This window comes from Triticum urartu, chromosome 4A (assembly GCF_056163025.1).
Source record: "Triticum urartu cultivar PI428250 chromosome 4A, HENAU_Tu73, whole genome shotgun sequence".
Classification (NCBI taxonomy): domain Eukaryota; kingdom Viridiplantae; phylum Streptophyta; class Magnoliopsida; order Poales; family Poaceae; genus Triticum; species Triticum urartu.
In genome coordinates, this window is record NC_141876.1 from 432,926,092 (window position 1) to 432,940,378 (window position 14,287).

The 14,287-nt window shown below is 50.6% G+C and overlaps 1 protein-coding gene across 1 annotated transcript; it reads left to right on the top strand.

The window, feature by feature from the left end:
* Positions 1-576: 576 nt before the first annotated feature.
* On the top strand, positions 577-2,803 carry LOC125554783 (protein FAR1-RELATED SEQUENCE 5-like). Its single transcript, XM_087520710.1, has 3 exons — positions 577-1,109; positions 1,715-1,979; positions 2,093-2,803. The coding sequence occupies exons 1-3, from the start codon at positions 577-579 to the stop codon at positions 2,801-2,803; spliced, it is 1,509 nt and encodes a 502-aa protein (XP_087376836.1).
* Positions 2,804-14,287: the final 11,484 nt, after the last annotated feature.

The following is a 14,287-nucleotide window of genomic DNA, read 5'->3' on the forward strand; positions in this document are numbered from 1 at the left end:
GTGATATCACGCTCGGAGACGAGAGATCTCTGGAAAATGTATGAGAGTGGACGAACTGGACGCAGCGGCAGCTGCACGCAACTATCCGGCCGGTCGCGTGCTGTGTGGTGATGCGTGCTGTCTGATTAACAAAATGGGTAAAGTGGAGATACAACGCGTGATACATGCAATACCCTGCCGCACGTCGGCATCGTGTGGTCGGACCGTGGTACTCGTCCGTCAGAGAAAAGTGTGCGTGCTGCGCGGGGCGTACCATGTGGGGGCGTTGGTTTCCTGTTCCGCAGGGCCGGCGACCCGGACTACTGGAATGGTGGCGACAAGGATTAGGTGCATGTGCTTATTCTCGCGCTAGTCCATTTCCTATTTTTTGCCGGGCGACGAACAAGGTGATCCGCGACGGCAGCCGGTGTGCTTCCTCCTCCCCGCGGATCTGCTCATGCCGTCCCCCGGAGCGTCTACCTCGGCAGTGTTGGCCTCTGGGTTAGTGAATCCCTTCATATGTACTTGTTATTGGTCAAAATCTAGATCTAACGGGCTCGCCCCGGTCCCCGGTGCTGCAGATCTATCTTGGCTGCTATGGGTGCATGTGCGCAGGAGGCGCCGTGCGTTCTAGGCGGCGGCGGCGACGTTGTGCCCGATTCGGGCATTGGCTTGTCGGATCCCGCCGTCTGCCCGGTCTTGCCGGACGTGCCTGAGTTGGATCAAGGGGTGGGCTTGGCTGGTGGCGGAGGCGGGGATGTGGCGTCGGGATTGGCGACTCCAGCCGGCGTCTCGCACAACTCCGTCCAGGCCAGCGTCTCGCACAACTCCGTCCAGGCCAGCGGCTGTAGTGGCCCGGCGGATTCGTGCACGACATTCAGTTCAGGGGGCGTGGTCCAGCCGACGGGATTGGCGACTCCAGACGTCGTCTTGCACAGCTCCGTCCAGTCCAGCGGCAGTAGTGGCGCCGGGGAATCGTGCAGGACATTCAGTTCTCAAGAGGTGGTCCTGCCGTCGGCACGGGTCGGCGACGGGACGCCGGCCGTCGTCTCGAGCTGCGCCGTGCAGTCAGCACGTCACAGTGGCCCAGCTTCGGCGAACACCACCATCCGCGTAGGCTGGAAGCGCAGGTACATAACAATTTTGCGGTTGGCTAGGACAAATGTGTATTTTCTTGATAGCATTCATACGAGCTGATGAGAGGGAGTTTCACTAGTTTAGGAGAATTGGGTATAAAAAACGATGCTCAATCATCCCTTGCTAAAAAGTTCTTACTGCCTTCAATAAATCACTATCCGTTCGTACGTTATTGGTGAAAATTATTGTTGCCACTGCTAGAAAAACCCGGTTTAAGTCCCGTGGACATAGAATGATTGAATTGCTACTGCTGTCGACTAGTTGACTTGTATGGTTAGGTTACTGTGTCCATAATTTTCACTCCGCAAGCTCACTATCCATTGGCATGCTGTCATTATTTAGTGTTGAAACAAAATGCAAGTGGGGATGGTGTGCTTACTGCAATCCAATCCGTAGAAGTTTGCTGACTTTTTCTTTCACCACTCTGGAATGTATGGTGCTTCGCACAAAAGAGTCTGAATCAATCCTGCCGGAAAAGGGTCCTAGTATCGATTTTGTAATTATGAAATCGTGTTGCATCAGTTTGGGCTCTTTTAAATCGTGCTTTTCGTCGTAGTTGGTTTTCGTAACTAATTTGGTTGTGCTTTTCAAAATGCAGGCCAAGAGGTCCTAGTGTGCCAGACGAGAGGGCTGTAGTAGCTGATCATGTGCCGCCACTGGAAGCTGCTATTAGAGGGTTCGCTGATAGGGGGACTGAGGTGGTCGTCAACCCGGTGCTTGGCGCTATTTTTGATTCGCTGGCAGAGGCGTATGAATTCTACAATCTATATTCATGGGAGGTCGGCTTTGGGATTCGTTACGGCAAGAGCAGGCAAAATGTCAATGGGACGAAGTGTATGCAAGAGATTGTGTGCGGCTGCGCTGTAAGCCCCCTGCTTTGCTTCCTAATTGTGTTTTGTGTGCGTGCATGCCTTGTTCTATGCAAAAATGATCTGACACATCTTTGGCTGTTGACTGCTTTGAAAAATAATCTCAGGGCAAACCAGAAAGGGAGAACAGCTCGTCAATGAGGAGAAATTGCGCCGCCATGCTTAGGTTGCACCAGACAGATGATGGTGGGTGGTATGTATCTGAAAATCGGGCCTCCCACAACCATGAAATGCTATGGACTTGTGCTGAGAAGCTGCATTGGCCATCACACCGGCACATTGACACATACACAAGAGATCTCGTGAAACAGTTGCGCCAGAGCAATGTAAATCTGGGGAAGGTATACACCATCATTGGAAGCCTGTTTGGGCGGATGGAGAACGTCCCGTTCACAAAGAGGTGCCTTAGGACTTTCTATGGGAAGCTTAGCAAGGAGAAGGCGGATGATGATGTGCGGAAGACCATGGATGCATTCTCTGAGCTAGGGTCAAATGATCCGGAGTTTTCATATGTTGTTGAGGTTGATAAGGAAAGCAAGATAAAAACCCTGTTGTGGACCAATGGTAGAAGTAAGATGCAGTACCACAATTTCGGGGATGTCATAACGTTCGATACTACATACAAGATAAATCTATACGACATGCCTTTTGGGTTGTTCGTGGGGGTGAACAATCACTTCCAGAGTATCATCATGGGCGGGGTAATGATGAGAGAGGAAACGATCGAGAGTTTCAAATGGGTATTCACCGAATTCATCAGGCTGATGGGTGGCAAACCTCTGAAAACGATACTAACTGGTTTGTTTGCTGCCCTATGATTTCCTTATTTTCCACCTCCGAAAACCCTGTCCTGCGTCAGTATAAAAACTATACGATGAACAAGAGAACACAAAGCAAAACGCCGGATACTGCAGCAAAGAGATTGATATTGGTTCGAAAAAGAACTTACTCCCTGGTTGGGGCACTTGTAGAAACGGACGCCGGGGTTCCGGTCTGTCCCGGAGACAAACCATCTCGTCCTCGTCCCGGCGCACCGCGGGCACAAGATCAATGGCAGCGGTGGTGGTGGGGCGCGGAGACGACGCGCAGAAGTTGAGTTTTGGGACATCGCGGCACAGCGGCGTCGATGGATCGAGGAAACTAGCTGTGCTTGTGAGAAGTGCAGCTGCCGCTGCGTCCAGTTCCTACACTCTCCTGTGCTTGTAGGCAAATTCGAACGAGAAAGTCCTACAAGATCGGTACTGCGACAACGACTGGTGCATGCGCCTTAAATACATGCATATGTGGTAAAGTGTTTATGTTATACAGTGTGTGTCGCAATGGTAATATTGTGTACTTCATTCTGCGCGTGCACAGTGCTCGGCAGGTTCGCGCCAGACGTCTGACAGTACAGGGTACACCAAATACACCAAATACAAACCAGAACGCCCGCTCTCGCCGCTATATACGCCAAGTAGCACATGCAGCTGATCCAAATCTCGAAGCTGTACCAGCCGTGGATGCACTGCGTGCAGCTGCCGCTGCGTGCAGCACCACACTTCTCAAAAATGTATGTGCTAGACTGCAAATTTTCAACGCTCTTTTCCCCACTCTGCTACGTTCGTCAATGCCGTGACATTCATCTGACTGTTTCCGTGACAACTGCGTTACTAAGAAGAGGCCCCTCTGGCCATCCTGGTGTGGCGTTCGCCACCGTCCCAGCGTGGATCAGTGCCTTTTAGAACCTTTCACCACTTCAGTTTTCAGTCGATGTGCCGCTATGTACGACCGCATCAGATAATTATCAAGTGTGCGTTGGCTTTGTAGGGCATTTTGTGTATGTCATTTTTTTCGAAACTTGGCCGCCTGAAGATCTTGATTTCTTAAAACAGTAGAAGAGAGTTGCCTGGTTAATTTACGGAAACCAGACTACAACCGGTACAACATGCTCAGAAGAAGGGCACCCCGCCTGAGCTGGCACCCACAAGACCCACGCACACTGTCGAGGCGAGGACACCGCCGGGGTTGTGTAATGTCATTGTCATCACCTTTCCCCGAGCAAGTGACTCTGACTTCAACGCGGACGACCCATCAAGGCCCCTCTGAACGAACGATACACGGGAACAAAGTTGGCCACAGCCAAACAATCGGCCAGCAACGACGAGGACGAGGCAGCTCCGACCTTCATGACGAGCATCGCAGAAGAAAAGGAGCACGCCTGGCGCCGACAAAGTTCGAGTTGCCCATCGCCTAGCATCATTGCCGACGTTACGCCCCGCAATGCCGCAGCTCCGACTTCACGCTTAGGAGCAAGCCGACCGTCGAGTACAAAGACTAGTCACAACCCTGCATATCTTACCACCATCACCGTCGCCGCATACGTCGCGACCCCACAACCTCCACACTGCCGGCCAACCACCTGCCAACCGCAGCGCCGTGAGCGTCTAGCACATGGAGAGCACGAACCGGTTCTCAAGGTCTTCAATATGACACACCAAAGGGGGAAGCGACAATGCCGGCGCCATTGCCCAGCCTGACCGGGCCTTAGGCTTTCACCCGAAGAGCTGGATCCAATGGTGTGCAGGGGTGGACTCCACGGCGACGCTTCCAAGGAGGTAACACGAAGTCCACAGATGTTGACGTCGTCGGCCGGCCAAAGCCCGGCAAGCTTTCGCCTGGAGCACCGCCCAACACCACGCCCCCACGCACCGCACCTCCGATAGCCCGCTCACCTCCTATGAAGTCATCGCGTCGTGACCAAGCAGAAGCCATCACCATCCTCGCCACCGCCCTGGACGCCGACAAGCCAAAGTTGGCTAAAGCCATCCATATTCGGCTGCACCACCACAGAACCATCCTGACCAGCAGTGATGCCACCGACGAAGAGTACTAGCTAGCACGAAGCACACCGCCGGAGCACCCGAAGGAGTCACATGAGTGAGCCCTAGAGTCGTGCAATTGCCAGATCCGACACCCAAGAATCCACCGGCCGACATTAGATAACAGGACAGGGGTCTGCCACCCCACCCCGATGCGCCAGGCTGGAGCCACCGGGCCAAGGCCCCGGACCCTGCCAGTGAGGCCACTGCGGCTACCACCTGCCGGAGGCCTTGCCGAGGAGCTGAGCCACCACGCATGCCCGCAGGATAGGGCGAGCCTCCCCTACCTAGATCCGGACATAGGAGAGGATCCCCGCCGCCACCGTCCGACGGTGTGCGTGATGTCCGGGCGGCTAGGTTTGAACGTTTGAATTCGCTGTTAGGCAGAGATGGGCCGCAAGCGAATGATAGCTGTGTGGGCTTGGCTAATATTGGGCTTGAGGCCCAGGGGCTGGCCAGGCCTGCGCTTCACCTGGTGAGGGCGACGTGCATGAGGAGGCTTCGGTTCGAGAGCCACCGCATGTACGATCTCTCTCCTCCTTCTGCCGCATCGCTCCTGCTAGGGTTCGGTGTCGCGGGAGCCAGGGTTTCCCGTCTGCTACCTCGCGCCGTCCCACACCTGGGATCGCCCATGTTGGACTCCGCCCGCCTCTTGGGTCGTCTGCGGCCGCGATGCCGCCCAAGCCTCCTTTGCCGTGGGTTGCGCTGGCAGTGAGGATCCCGCCTGGGGCTGCAGGTGTCACTGCTGCTCAAGCAGCAGCCGCAGCCGCGCCGGCTCCCGTGCGTGCGGCGCCTCTGCCTCGAGTGGCGCCTCCTCAGGCCCCGACGGCTGCGCCTCCTTCGCCGCCCCTGCCTAGGGCTGCGCCTCCGCCGCCGCCTAGGGCCGAGCTGCCACCGCCTCAACGGCCGTGGCCGAGGCAGATGGCGGGTGCTCGCGGTGGGTCGGGCCAAGGCATGAACGGTCGCGGGGCGGGTGCTCCTGCGGGGGTCGCTCGCAATCCTCCGCGCGGTCAGTGGGGCGATGATGGATATGATGCTTATGGTTCTGGTCTGCATCGGGGGGTCTTCGTCTACTGGAGGTGGCCGTGGCTATGCTTGGGTGGACAACGGTAACGCTAATAGGGGTTTCCAAGGACCGCCCGACAATTTTGTGGAGGGTGCGGTTGGCCCTAATAATCGTTCTTTCCGGGGTCGTTTCCGCGGAGGCCGTGGCGGGAACCGACGTCATCCTCCGTCGATGCAGCCGACTACTGTTGCTAAGCAGCATGCGATCTCGCCGGAGGTGGCTGCGGGTGGATCGGTTCTACCGCAGGTGGCGGTGGAGACAGTTCAAGCCCTGGCTGTAGTCACGTTGCCGGAGCCCATGTAGACTGGAGATTCTACTTCTGAGCAAGGTACGGAGAAGTCCGAGGTTGAAAAGGTGTCCAAGTGGGCGGCTAAAAAGAAGAAGCTAACCTGTTTCCGTTGCGGTGAACCAGGGCACTTTTTGGTTGAATGCACTGCAGAGTTATGTGACTTGTGCCGGAAACCTAAACATACAGCTGCTGAGTGTCCTCTTTTGTTGGGGCCTAAACCTTCTGTTCAGATATACGGAGTTTGCTGCTCAGAGTTGATGTTTTTCGAGTCTCCCAGTGTGGAACCCTTGGCACCCGCGGTGGAGACCTCCTTCCCCGGTGTGGTGAAGGTGGTTCATGGACCTTTGACCGAGGCACAGATCATTCAGCAGTTGCGGGAGCTGGCTCCGGGTAATTTTCAATGGTCGTTGCTGAAGCTCACATATACAACTTACAAAGTAGATTTCCCTTCTAAGGAGGATCAGCTGAGAATCCTCAAGTTCGGTATGAGCAGGGTCACGGGCACTAGTTTTGTGTTGCAGTTTGATGAGTGGAAAAAGAAGGAGCCGCAGGGCACGCCGTTAACTCAGATTTGTGTTCGTTTCTCTGGGGCACCTTCTGATCCCCTGGACAGCTTTTTGGTTACGTGGAGCATGGGTTCTTTGATTGGCAAGACTGAGCAGGTGGATATGCAGTTCACACGTGCTCACGGGGTGGCGCGTTTACTTGTCAGTGTTGCTAACATTGAGTTCCTGCTGGACGTGCTGCCTTGGACGCATGAAGGTGTTCTATATCAGTTGGATGTCGAGTATGAGGATCCTAACCTTTTTCAGAAGTTTGAGGATGATAATCCTATGGACACCTCCGAGGGAGGAGGTGCTTTGGGGAACCAGGATGATAGTGCTAAGAGTAATGATGATAAGGCCAAGGGGCCTTCGGGTCCGTCTGATTCTGGTGACACTGCTCCTAATAGGTCAACTGGCATAGTCCCGACGAGTACTTTGCAGCTTGGGTCCTTGGGGGCTTTCTCGGCTCCGCCTAGGCTTTGGTGTGACCGAGTTGATCCAGTGCGCCTCGTGGTAAGTCAGTGTGTGTCAAAGCCTGTTGAGGTGGGAGGTGCCGAGGGGTAGGAGGCCCCTCCCTCGTCTCCTCCTCCTTCTCTGGTTATGGAGGAGGTGGCTGCGATGGTGGTCTCGGCTGGAGGTGGCGGGCAGGTGGCTCGGTGTTCCGCGTCGCCATCATCATCGGCGCCGATGGCGAGCTCGGGGGATTCGCTCCCTCCCATGAGGGCGGCTGTGTGCGGAGGGGTGTGCGTGCAGGAGGCCACCGCATCCCTTCCTACCAGGCCGCTTCCTGCCACGGAGGGCGGGTCAGGTGGCGTGGCCGTTCTGACGCCCCACTCCCCGGGTCGCTCCCCTAGGCTGGATTCGCCAGTCTCGGCTCTGTCGGCCGCCCCGACTATTGGCGGGACTCCCTTGGAGAAGCCGCGGGAGATGTCATCGTCTTTTGGTGCAGCGCCGGAGGTCCCAGCACGGGTTACCGCTGTTAGGGGACGGGCAGGAGGCCCTTCCCCTAGCAGAGCTTCACGCGAGGAGGTCATCTCCTTTGGTGGGATTCCAGATCCTGTCTCTGAGGGGAGGCGGATCAGCGGGAGGCTGCAGGAGCAGCCGGACGTTGATGACATGCAGCTGAGGTGTGCTATGAGGGTGGCCAAGCTGCGTGACGTCAAAACTCCACTGATATGTCTGTTAATAAATCAAATTCAATTTTGCATTTTACCAATGTTGAGATTGTTCATAATGCAAATCAACTAGGAGTTTCACTTGGTAGTAATGATATGGAGATCTCTAGGTCAGTTAATGACATTCTTGATTTAGAAGCAGAGAGGGCGTTGGAAATGATTCGTAACATAGCTGCCGTTAAACCCATGAATGAGTCGGACATTGATGCGCTTGGGGTCAGGGTTCTTGATGGTTTGTGTGCCGATCTTGACCCTGCGTTACCGGAGACGGAGGAGGAGGAGGGTTTCGATTATCCTGAGACCTCTAACCATGTAGATGAGTCGTTGGTGATTGTGGCTGAGCCTAAGTGTGGTGACCGAACTAAAGATCGCATTAAGCCTAAACGAACTTGGAAACGGAAGGTTTATCCAGTGTCGACTGTGCGTAGAAGTGGTAGGATCCATACCTCTAAAAAATTTCATGATGAAATATGAGAGGCATTTTCTGGAATAGCAGAGGTCTTAAAGACTTGGCTAAAAGAAGGTTTCTAGCGGATGCTTCTCTTGAACATCATTTGGATTTTATTGCTTTGTCAGAGACTGGAAGAGACAACTTCACTTCCCAATTTCTTAGCACTTTATCGGGGGGGGGGGGTTGACTTTGACTGGAATTTCCTCCCACCGCGAGGTAGATCCGGTGGGGTTTTACTTGGGGTTAAGTGTGATTCTTTGGAAGTTCGGAGTGTAGTTCTGGGAGATTTTGCGGTAAAGTTTCACGTCAGAACTAAGGCAGATGGGTTTGATTGGGCTTTGGTGGCGGTTTACGGCGCCGCGCAACCAGAACTCAAACCAGACTTCTTGGCCGATCTGGTCCGTGTGTGTGGTAACGAGAAGCTCCCTATCTTAGTGGGGGTGATTTCAACATTATTCGAAGAAGGGAGGAAAAGAATAATGAGAATTTTGACGGCAGATGGTCGTTCATGTTCAATACCATCATTGAGAGCTTGGATCTCAGAGAGATAGAGTTCTCGGGTAGGAAATTCACTTGGGCTAACTCGTTACCAATCCCGACTTTTGAGAAGCTAGACCGTGTCTTAGCTAGCATCGAATGGGAACAGAAGTTTCCCTTGGTAACAGTGCAGGCGCTGACACGAGGTATCTCGGATCACACGCCGTTACTAGTTGACTCGGGGGCTCAAACCCATGCGGGTAACAAGAATATTTTCTCGTTTGAACTTGCATGGTTTGAAAGAGAAGGGTTCCTCGAGCTGTTAGCTAGAGAGTGGGCTAAATACTCAGGAGGAAGGTCACCTATTGAAAGATGGCAATGCAAGATTCGTCATCTATGAAGGTTCCTTCATTGATGGGCTAAGCATACACATGGTATTTATAAGGCTGAGAAGGAACGACTCCTTCTACTTATTCAGACCCTAGAAGTAAAAGCTGAAACTTCTATTTTAGATACCAGTGAGCTGGAAACTAAGATGGAGGCTGAGTTGCGGCTGAAAGATCTCCTCCGCGAGGAGGAATTGAAGTGGGCGCTGCGTTCTAAGGTTCTCAAAATCGTCCAAGGAGAGGATAACACTCAATTCTTTCATATGATTGCTAATGGAAAGCATTGTAAGAAGAGGATTTTCCAATTAGAACAAGACGAAGGAACGATAGTTGGTCAAGAAAATCTGAAAGTTTTCATTACCAATTATTATAAGCAGTTGTTTGGACCTCCGGAAGAGAATTTTGTATCCTTAGATGAGTCAATGGTTGAGGATGTTCCTCAACTTGAGACTGACGAGAATGAGATTTTGACTGCTCCCTTTACGGAGAAAGAGGTGTTTGAGGCCATCGCACAAATGAAAAATAATAAGGCTCCAGGTCCGGATGGGTTTCCGGTGGAGTTTTATAAAAAATGTTGGCCCTTTATTAAGGGACATTTACATCTATGCCCCTAATTTGCGCCCACTCTTAGATTTACCCCTAATTTCAAAGCCTGCTCAAATTTGCCCCTTCGCTGTTAGGTGCACTTACAGAAATACCCTTCTGTGTCGTTACCGTCCAGTCAAAGCATGTCAAAGTCGGTCAAAGGGCTTTGACTATCCTGAAAAAATAGCAAAAAAATTCTAAAAAATCTGAAAATTTGTGGGATCAAAGATACTCAGGTATGCAAGGTGCGTGCAAAGTTTCATGCTGTTTGTACATTCCAGGAGCTCGTGTCAGAGGAAAAACAATAAATATGTACGCTTGTGAACAATAAATTCAAAAAAATAGCAAGAAAATTCAAAAAAATATGAAATTTTTTGGCATCAAAGAGGCTCGGGTCTGCAAGCTGCGTGCAATTTTTTGTTGTGTTTGGACATTGGAGGGGCTTGTGGAGAAAAAAACAAAATTTGGCTCGGGAAAAAACTTGGGAAAAAATAACTATTTTGTTTTCTTGCTAGAGCTCCTCGCATGTCATTTGATCACAAAAACTTGCAAGCACCTTGTGCACCCAAGCCACTTTGATGCCAAAAAATTTCATATTTTTTAAAATTTTCTTGCTATTTTATTTCAAATTTATTGTTCACAAGCGTGCAGATTAACTATTTTTCCTCGCCACGAGCTCCTGGAATGTCCAAATAGCACGAAAATTTGCACACACCTTGGGCACATGAGTATCTTCGATCTCACAAAATTTTAGATTTTTTTTGCTATTTTTTCAGGACGGTCAAACTTGTTTGACCGGATGGTAATGGCGCAGAAGAGCATTTCTACAAGGGTACCTAACGGCGGAGGGGCAAATTTGAGCAAGCTTTCGAATTAGGGGTATATCTGATTAGGTGGTTCGAGTTAGGGACAGAAATGCAAATGGCCCCTTTATTAAGGGGGACCTGATTCCGTTGTTCCATGAGCTTTTTCTGGACAGCTTCAATTGTTTAAGCTGAATTTTGGAACGATAACTCTACTTCCTAAGAAGACAGAGGCCGTTCGCATTGAGCAGTTCAGGTCTATATGTCTGCTTAATGTTAGTGTCAAAATCTTCACCAAGGTTGGGACAAACAGATTTACGCAGATTGCGCATTCTGTGGTGCAACCGTCCCAGACTGCTTTCATGCCAGATAGAAATATCCTTGAAGGGGTTGTCGTCTTGCATGAAACTCTCCATGAGATTCGCTCAAAAAAACTAGATGGCGTTGTTTTTAAAGTGGATTTTGAAAAAGCATACGATAAAGTTAAATGCCCTTTCCTTCAACAGGCTTTGCATATGAAAGGATTTGAACCGGCCTGGAGAAACCAGATCAAATCCTTTACGCAAAAATGGAGTGTAGGGATTAAAGTGAATGATGACATAGGTCACTACTTCCAGACACACAAAGGGTACGGCAAGAGATCCAATGTCACCGATCCTATTCAACATAGTGGTAGATATGCTGACCATTTTAATAGGACGGGCTAAGGATGCGGGGCAGGTAGGCGGCCTTGTTCCGCATTTAGTTGATGGAGGTATCTCCATCCTTCAGTATGCTGATGATACTATCATCTTCATGGAGCACGACTTGGCAAAAGCGAGAAAGATGAAGTTCGTGTTATGCTTATTTGAACAATTGACCGGGTAAAAAATTAACTTCCACAAGAGTGAATTGTTCTGTTTTGGAAGAGCTAATGATGACTAGGAGGCTTATAAACAATTGTTCGGATGTGAATTGGGAACGTTATCGTTCACGTATTTAGGTATACCCATTCATCATCGAAAGCTGACTATAAAGAGTGGAAATGTATTGAGGATCGATTTGAGAAGAAACTGAGCTGTCGGAAAGGGAAGCTCATGTCATATGGAGGGCGATTAATTTTGATTAATTCGGTCCTCACAAGTATGCCTATGTTTCTCCTATCCCTTTTCAAGGTCCCGGTGGGAGTCAGGAAGAGGCTAGATTTCTATCGATCACGATTCTTTTGGCAGAGTAATGAGCATAAACGGAAGTATAGGCTTGCTAAATGGGATATCATCTGTAGGCCGAAGGACCAAGGGGTTCTAGGTATTGAAAATCTGGAAGTCAAAAACAGATGTCTCCTTAGCAAGTGGCTGTTCAAACTTTCATCCGGGACGGAGGCCACTTGGGCTCAGATTTTGCGAAATAAGTATCTTCACTCTAAAACCTTGTCCTAGGTGACAGTGAGGCCGACTGACTGACCATTTTGGAAAGGCTTGATGAGAGTCAAACCACTCTTTTTCAATAGGACAAGGTTCTTAGTCGGCAATGGAGCTACTACGAGGTTCTGGGAGGATACATGGCTTGGGGAGACTCCCCTTGCGCTTCAATATCCTACTTTGTATAACGTTGTTCAACGTAGAGAAGCCTACGTTGCAACCGTTCTGCAATCCACTCCCCTCAGTATTCGTTTTCGGAGGACGCTAGTGGGAAATCGTTGGGAGGCCTAGCTTCATCTTGTCAGACGATTGATGGATGTCCAGTTGTCTCAGCAGCCAGATCAGTTGTGTTGGAAACTAACTATGAACGGCGTGTTCTCGGTCAAATCCATGTATCTGGATGTTATTAACTCTAGCGTGATTCCTTACTCAAAACACATTTGGAAAGTGAAGGTACCTTTGAGAATCAACCTGTTTATGTGGTTTGTGCATAAACAAGTTATTTTGACTAAGGATAATCTAGCAAAACGCAACTGGGTGGGTTCTGCAAGATGTAGTTTTTGCGACCATAACGAAACTATCAAACACCTCTTTCTTGATTGTCCGTTGGCCAAGATTCTGTGGCGGTCGATTCATATTGCTTTTAATATTAATCTGCCCACTTCTATCAACACGTTATTTGGGACGTGGCTCGATGGGATTGATTCAGATACAGCGAGGCACATTCGTGTAGGCGTGTGTGCTTTATTATGGGCAGTCTGGAACTGCAGAAATGATTTGGTTTTTAACAGAACAATGAACATTCACTTTTTGCAGGTTATCTTTAGGGCCACTGCATTGATCCTTATGTGGTCGCTACTCACTCCGATGGAGGCCAGGGAGCGTTTGGTTACTGCGTCTACCCGATGCGAGATGGTAGCTCGGGATATTTTCAACCGGTTTGGATGGCGGTCATGTAATAGGATAGGCATGTGGTGCTCCTATTTTTATTGGCCAGCCGGTTGTGGCTTTGTCCTTTTTGTTTAGTTCTTGTGAGCATTTGTTTACATCTTTATACGAGACTTGGAGACTATTGCTGGATATTTTTATTAATAAGATGAGCCGTATGCATCTTTCTGATGCAGAGGCCGGGGTAAACCCCCTTTTCGAAAAAATACCGATAACAAAGGGAATAATGTATGCTATTATGCGGTTTGACCGATAAAGATCTTTGTAGAATATGTAGGAGCCAATATGAGCATCCAGGTTCCGCTATTGGTTATTGACCGGAGATGTGTCTCGGTCATGTCTACATAGTTCCCGAACCCGTAGGGTCCGCACACTTAACGTTCGATGATGATTTGTATTATGAGTTATATGATTTGATGACCGAAGTTTGTTAGGAGTCCCGGATGAGATCACGGACATGACGAGGAGTCTCAAAATGGTCGAGAGGTAAAGATCGATATATTGGAAGGTTATATTCGGACACCAGAATGGTTCCGAAGTGATTCGGGTACTTTTCGGAGCACCGGGAGGTTACTGGAACCCCCCGGGGAAGTTAATGGGCCTTAGTGGGCTTTAGTGGAGAGAGGGAAGAAGGGCCACGAGGTGGCACACGCCTCCCCCCTTCCCAAACCGAATTGGACAAGGGGTGGGGGCGCGGCCCCCTCCTTCCTTCTCCTTCTCCCCTCCTTCCTTTCCCTCCGGTGGAAGAAAGGAAAAGGGGGGACCGTATCCTACTTGGACTAGGAGTCCAAGTAGGACTCCCCCCCTTGGCGCGCCTGTCAGTGTCAAAACCGACAGATCTTGGGTAGGGGGTCCCGAATTGTGCGTCTAAGGATCGAAGGTAATAGGAGACAGGGGACACGCTGTTTACTCAGGTTCAGGCCCTCTTGATGGAGGTAATACCATACGTCCTGCTTGATTGACTCTGATGAATGTAGGGGTTACAAGAGTTGATCTACCACGAGATCGTAATGGCTAAACCCTAGATGTCTAGCCTGTATGATTATGACTATATCTGTAGACTAAACCCTCCGGTTTATATAGACATCGGAGGGGGCTAGGGTTGTACATTCTTGGTTTACAGAGAAAGGAATCTTCATATCCGCACGCTAAGTTGCCTTCCACGCTAAGGAGAGTCCCATTCGGACACGGGGAAAGTCTTCCGTCTTGTATCTCCACGGCCCATTAGTCCGGCCCATATCAAATAACCCGGACGCCCGAGGACTCCATAATCCTGGACTCCCTCTGCGCCCCTCATGGCCGTCCTCCTCTCTCCCTCC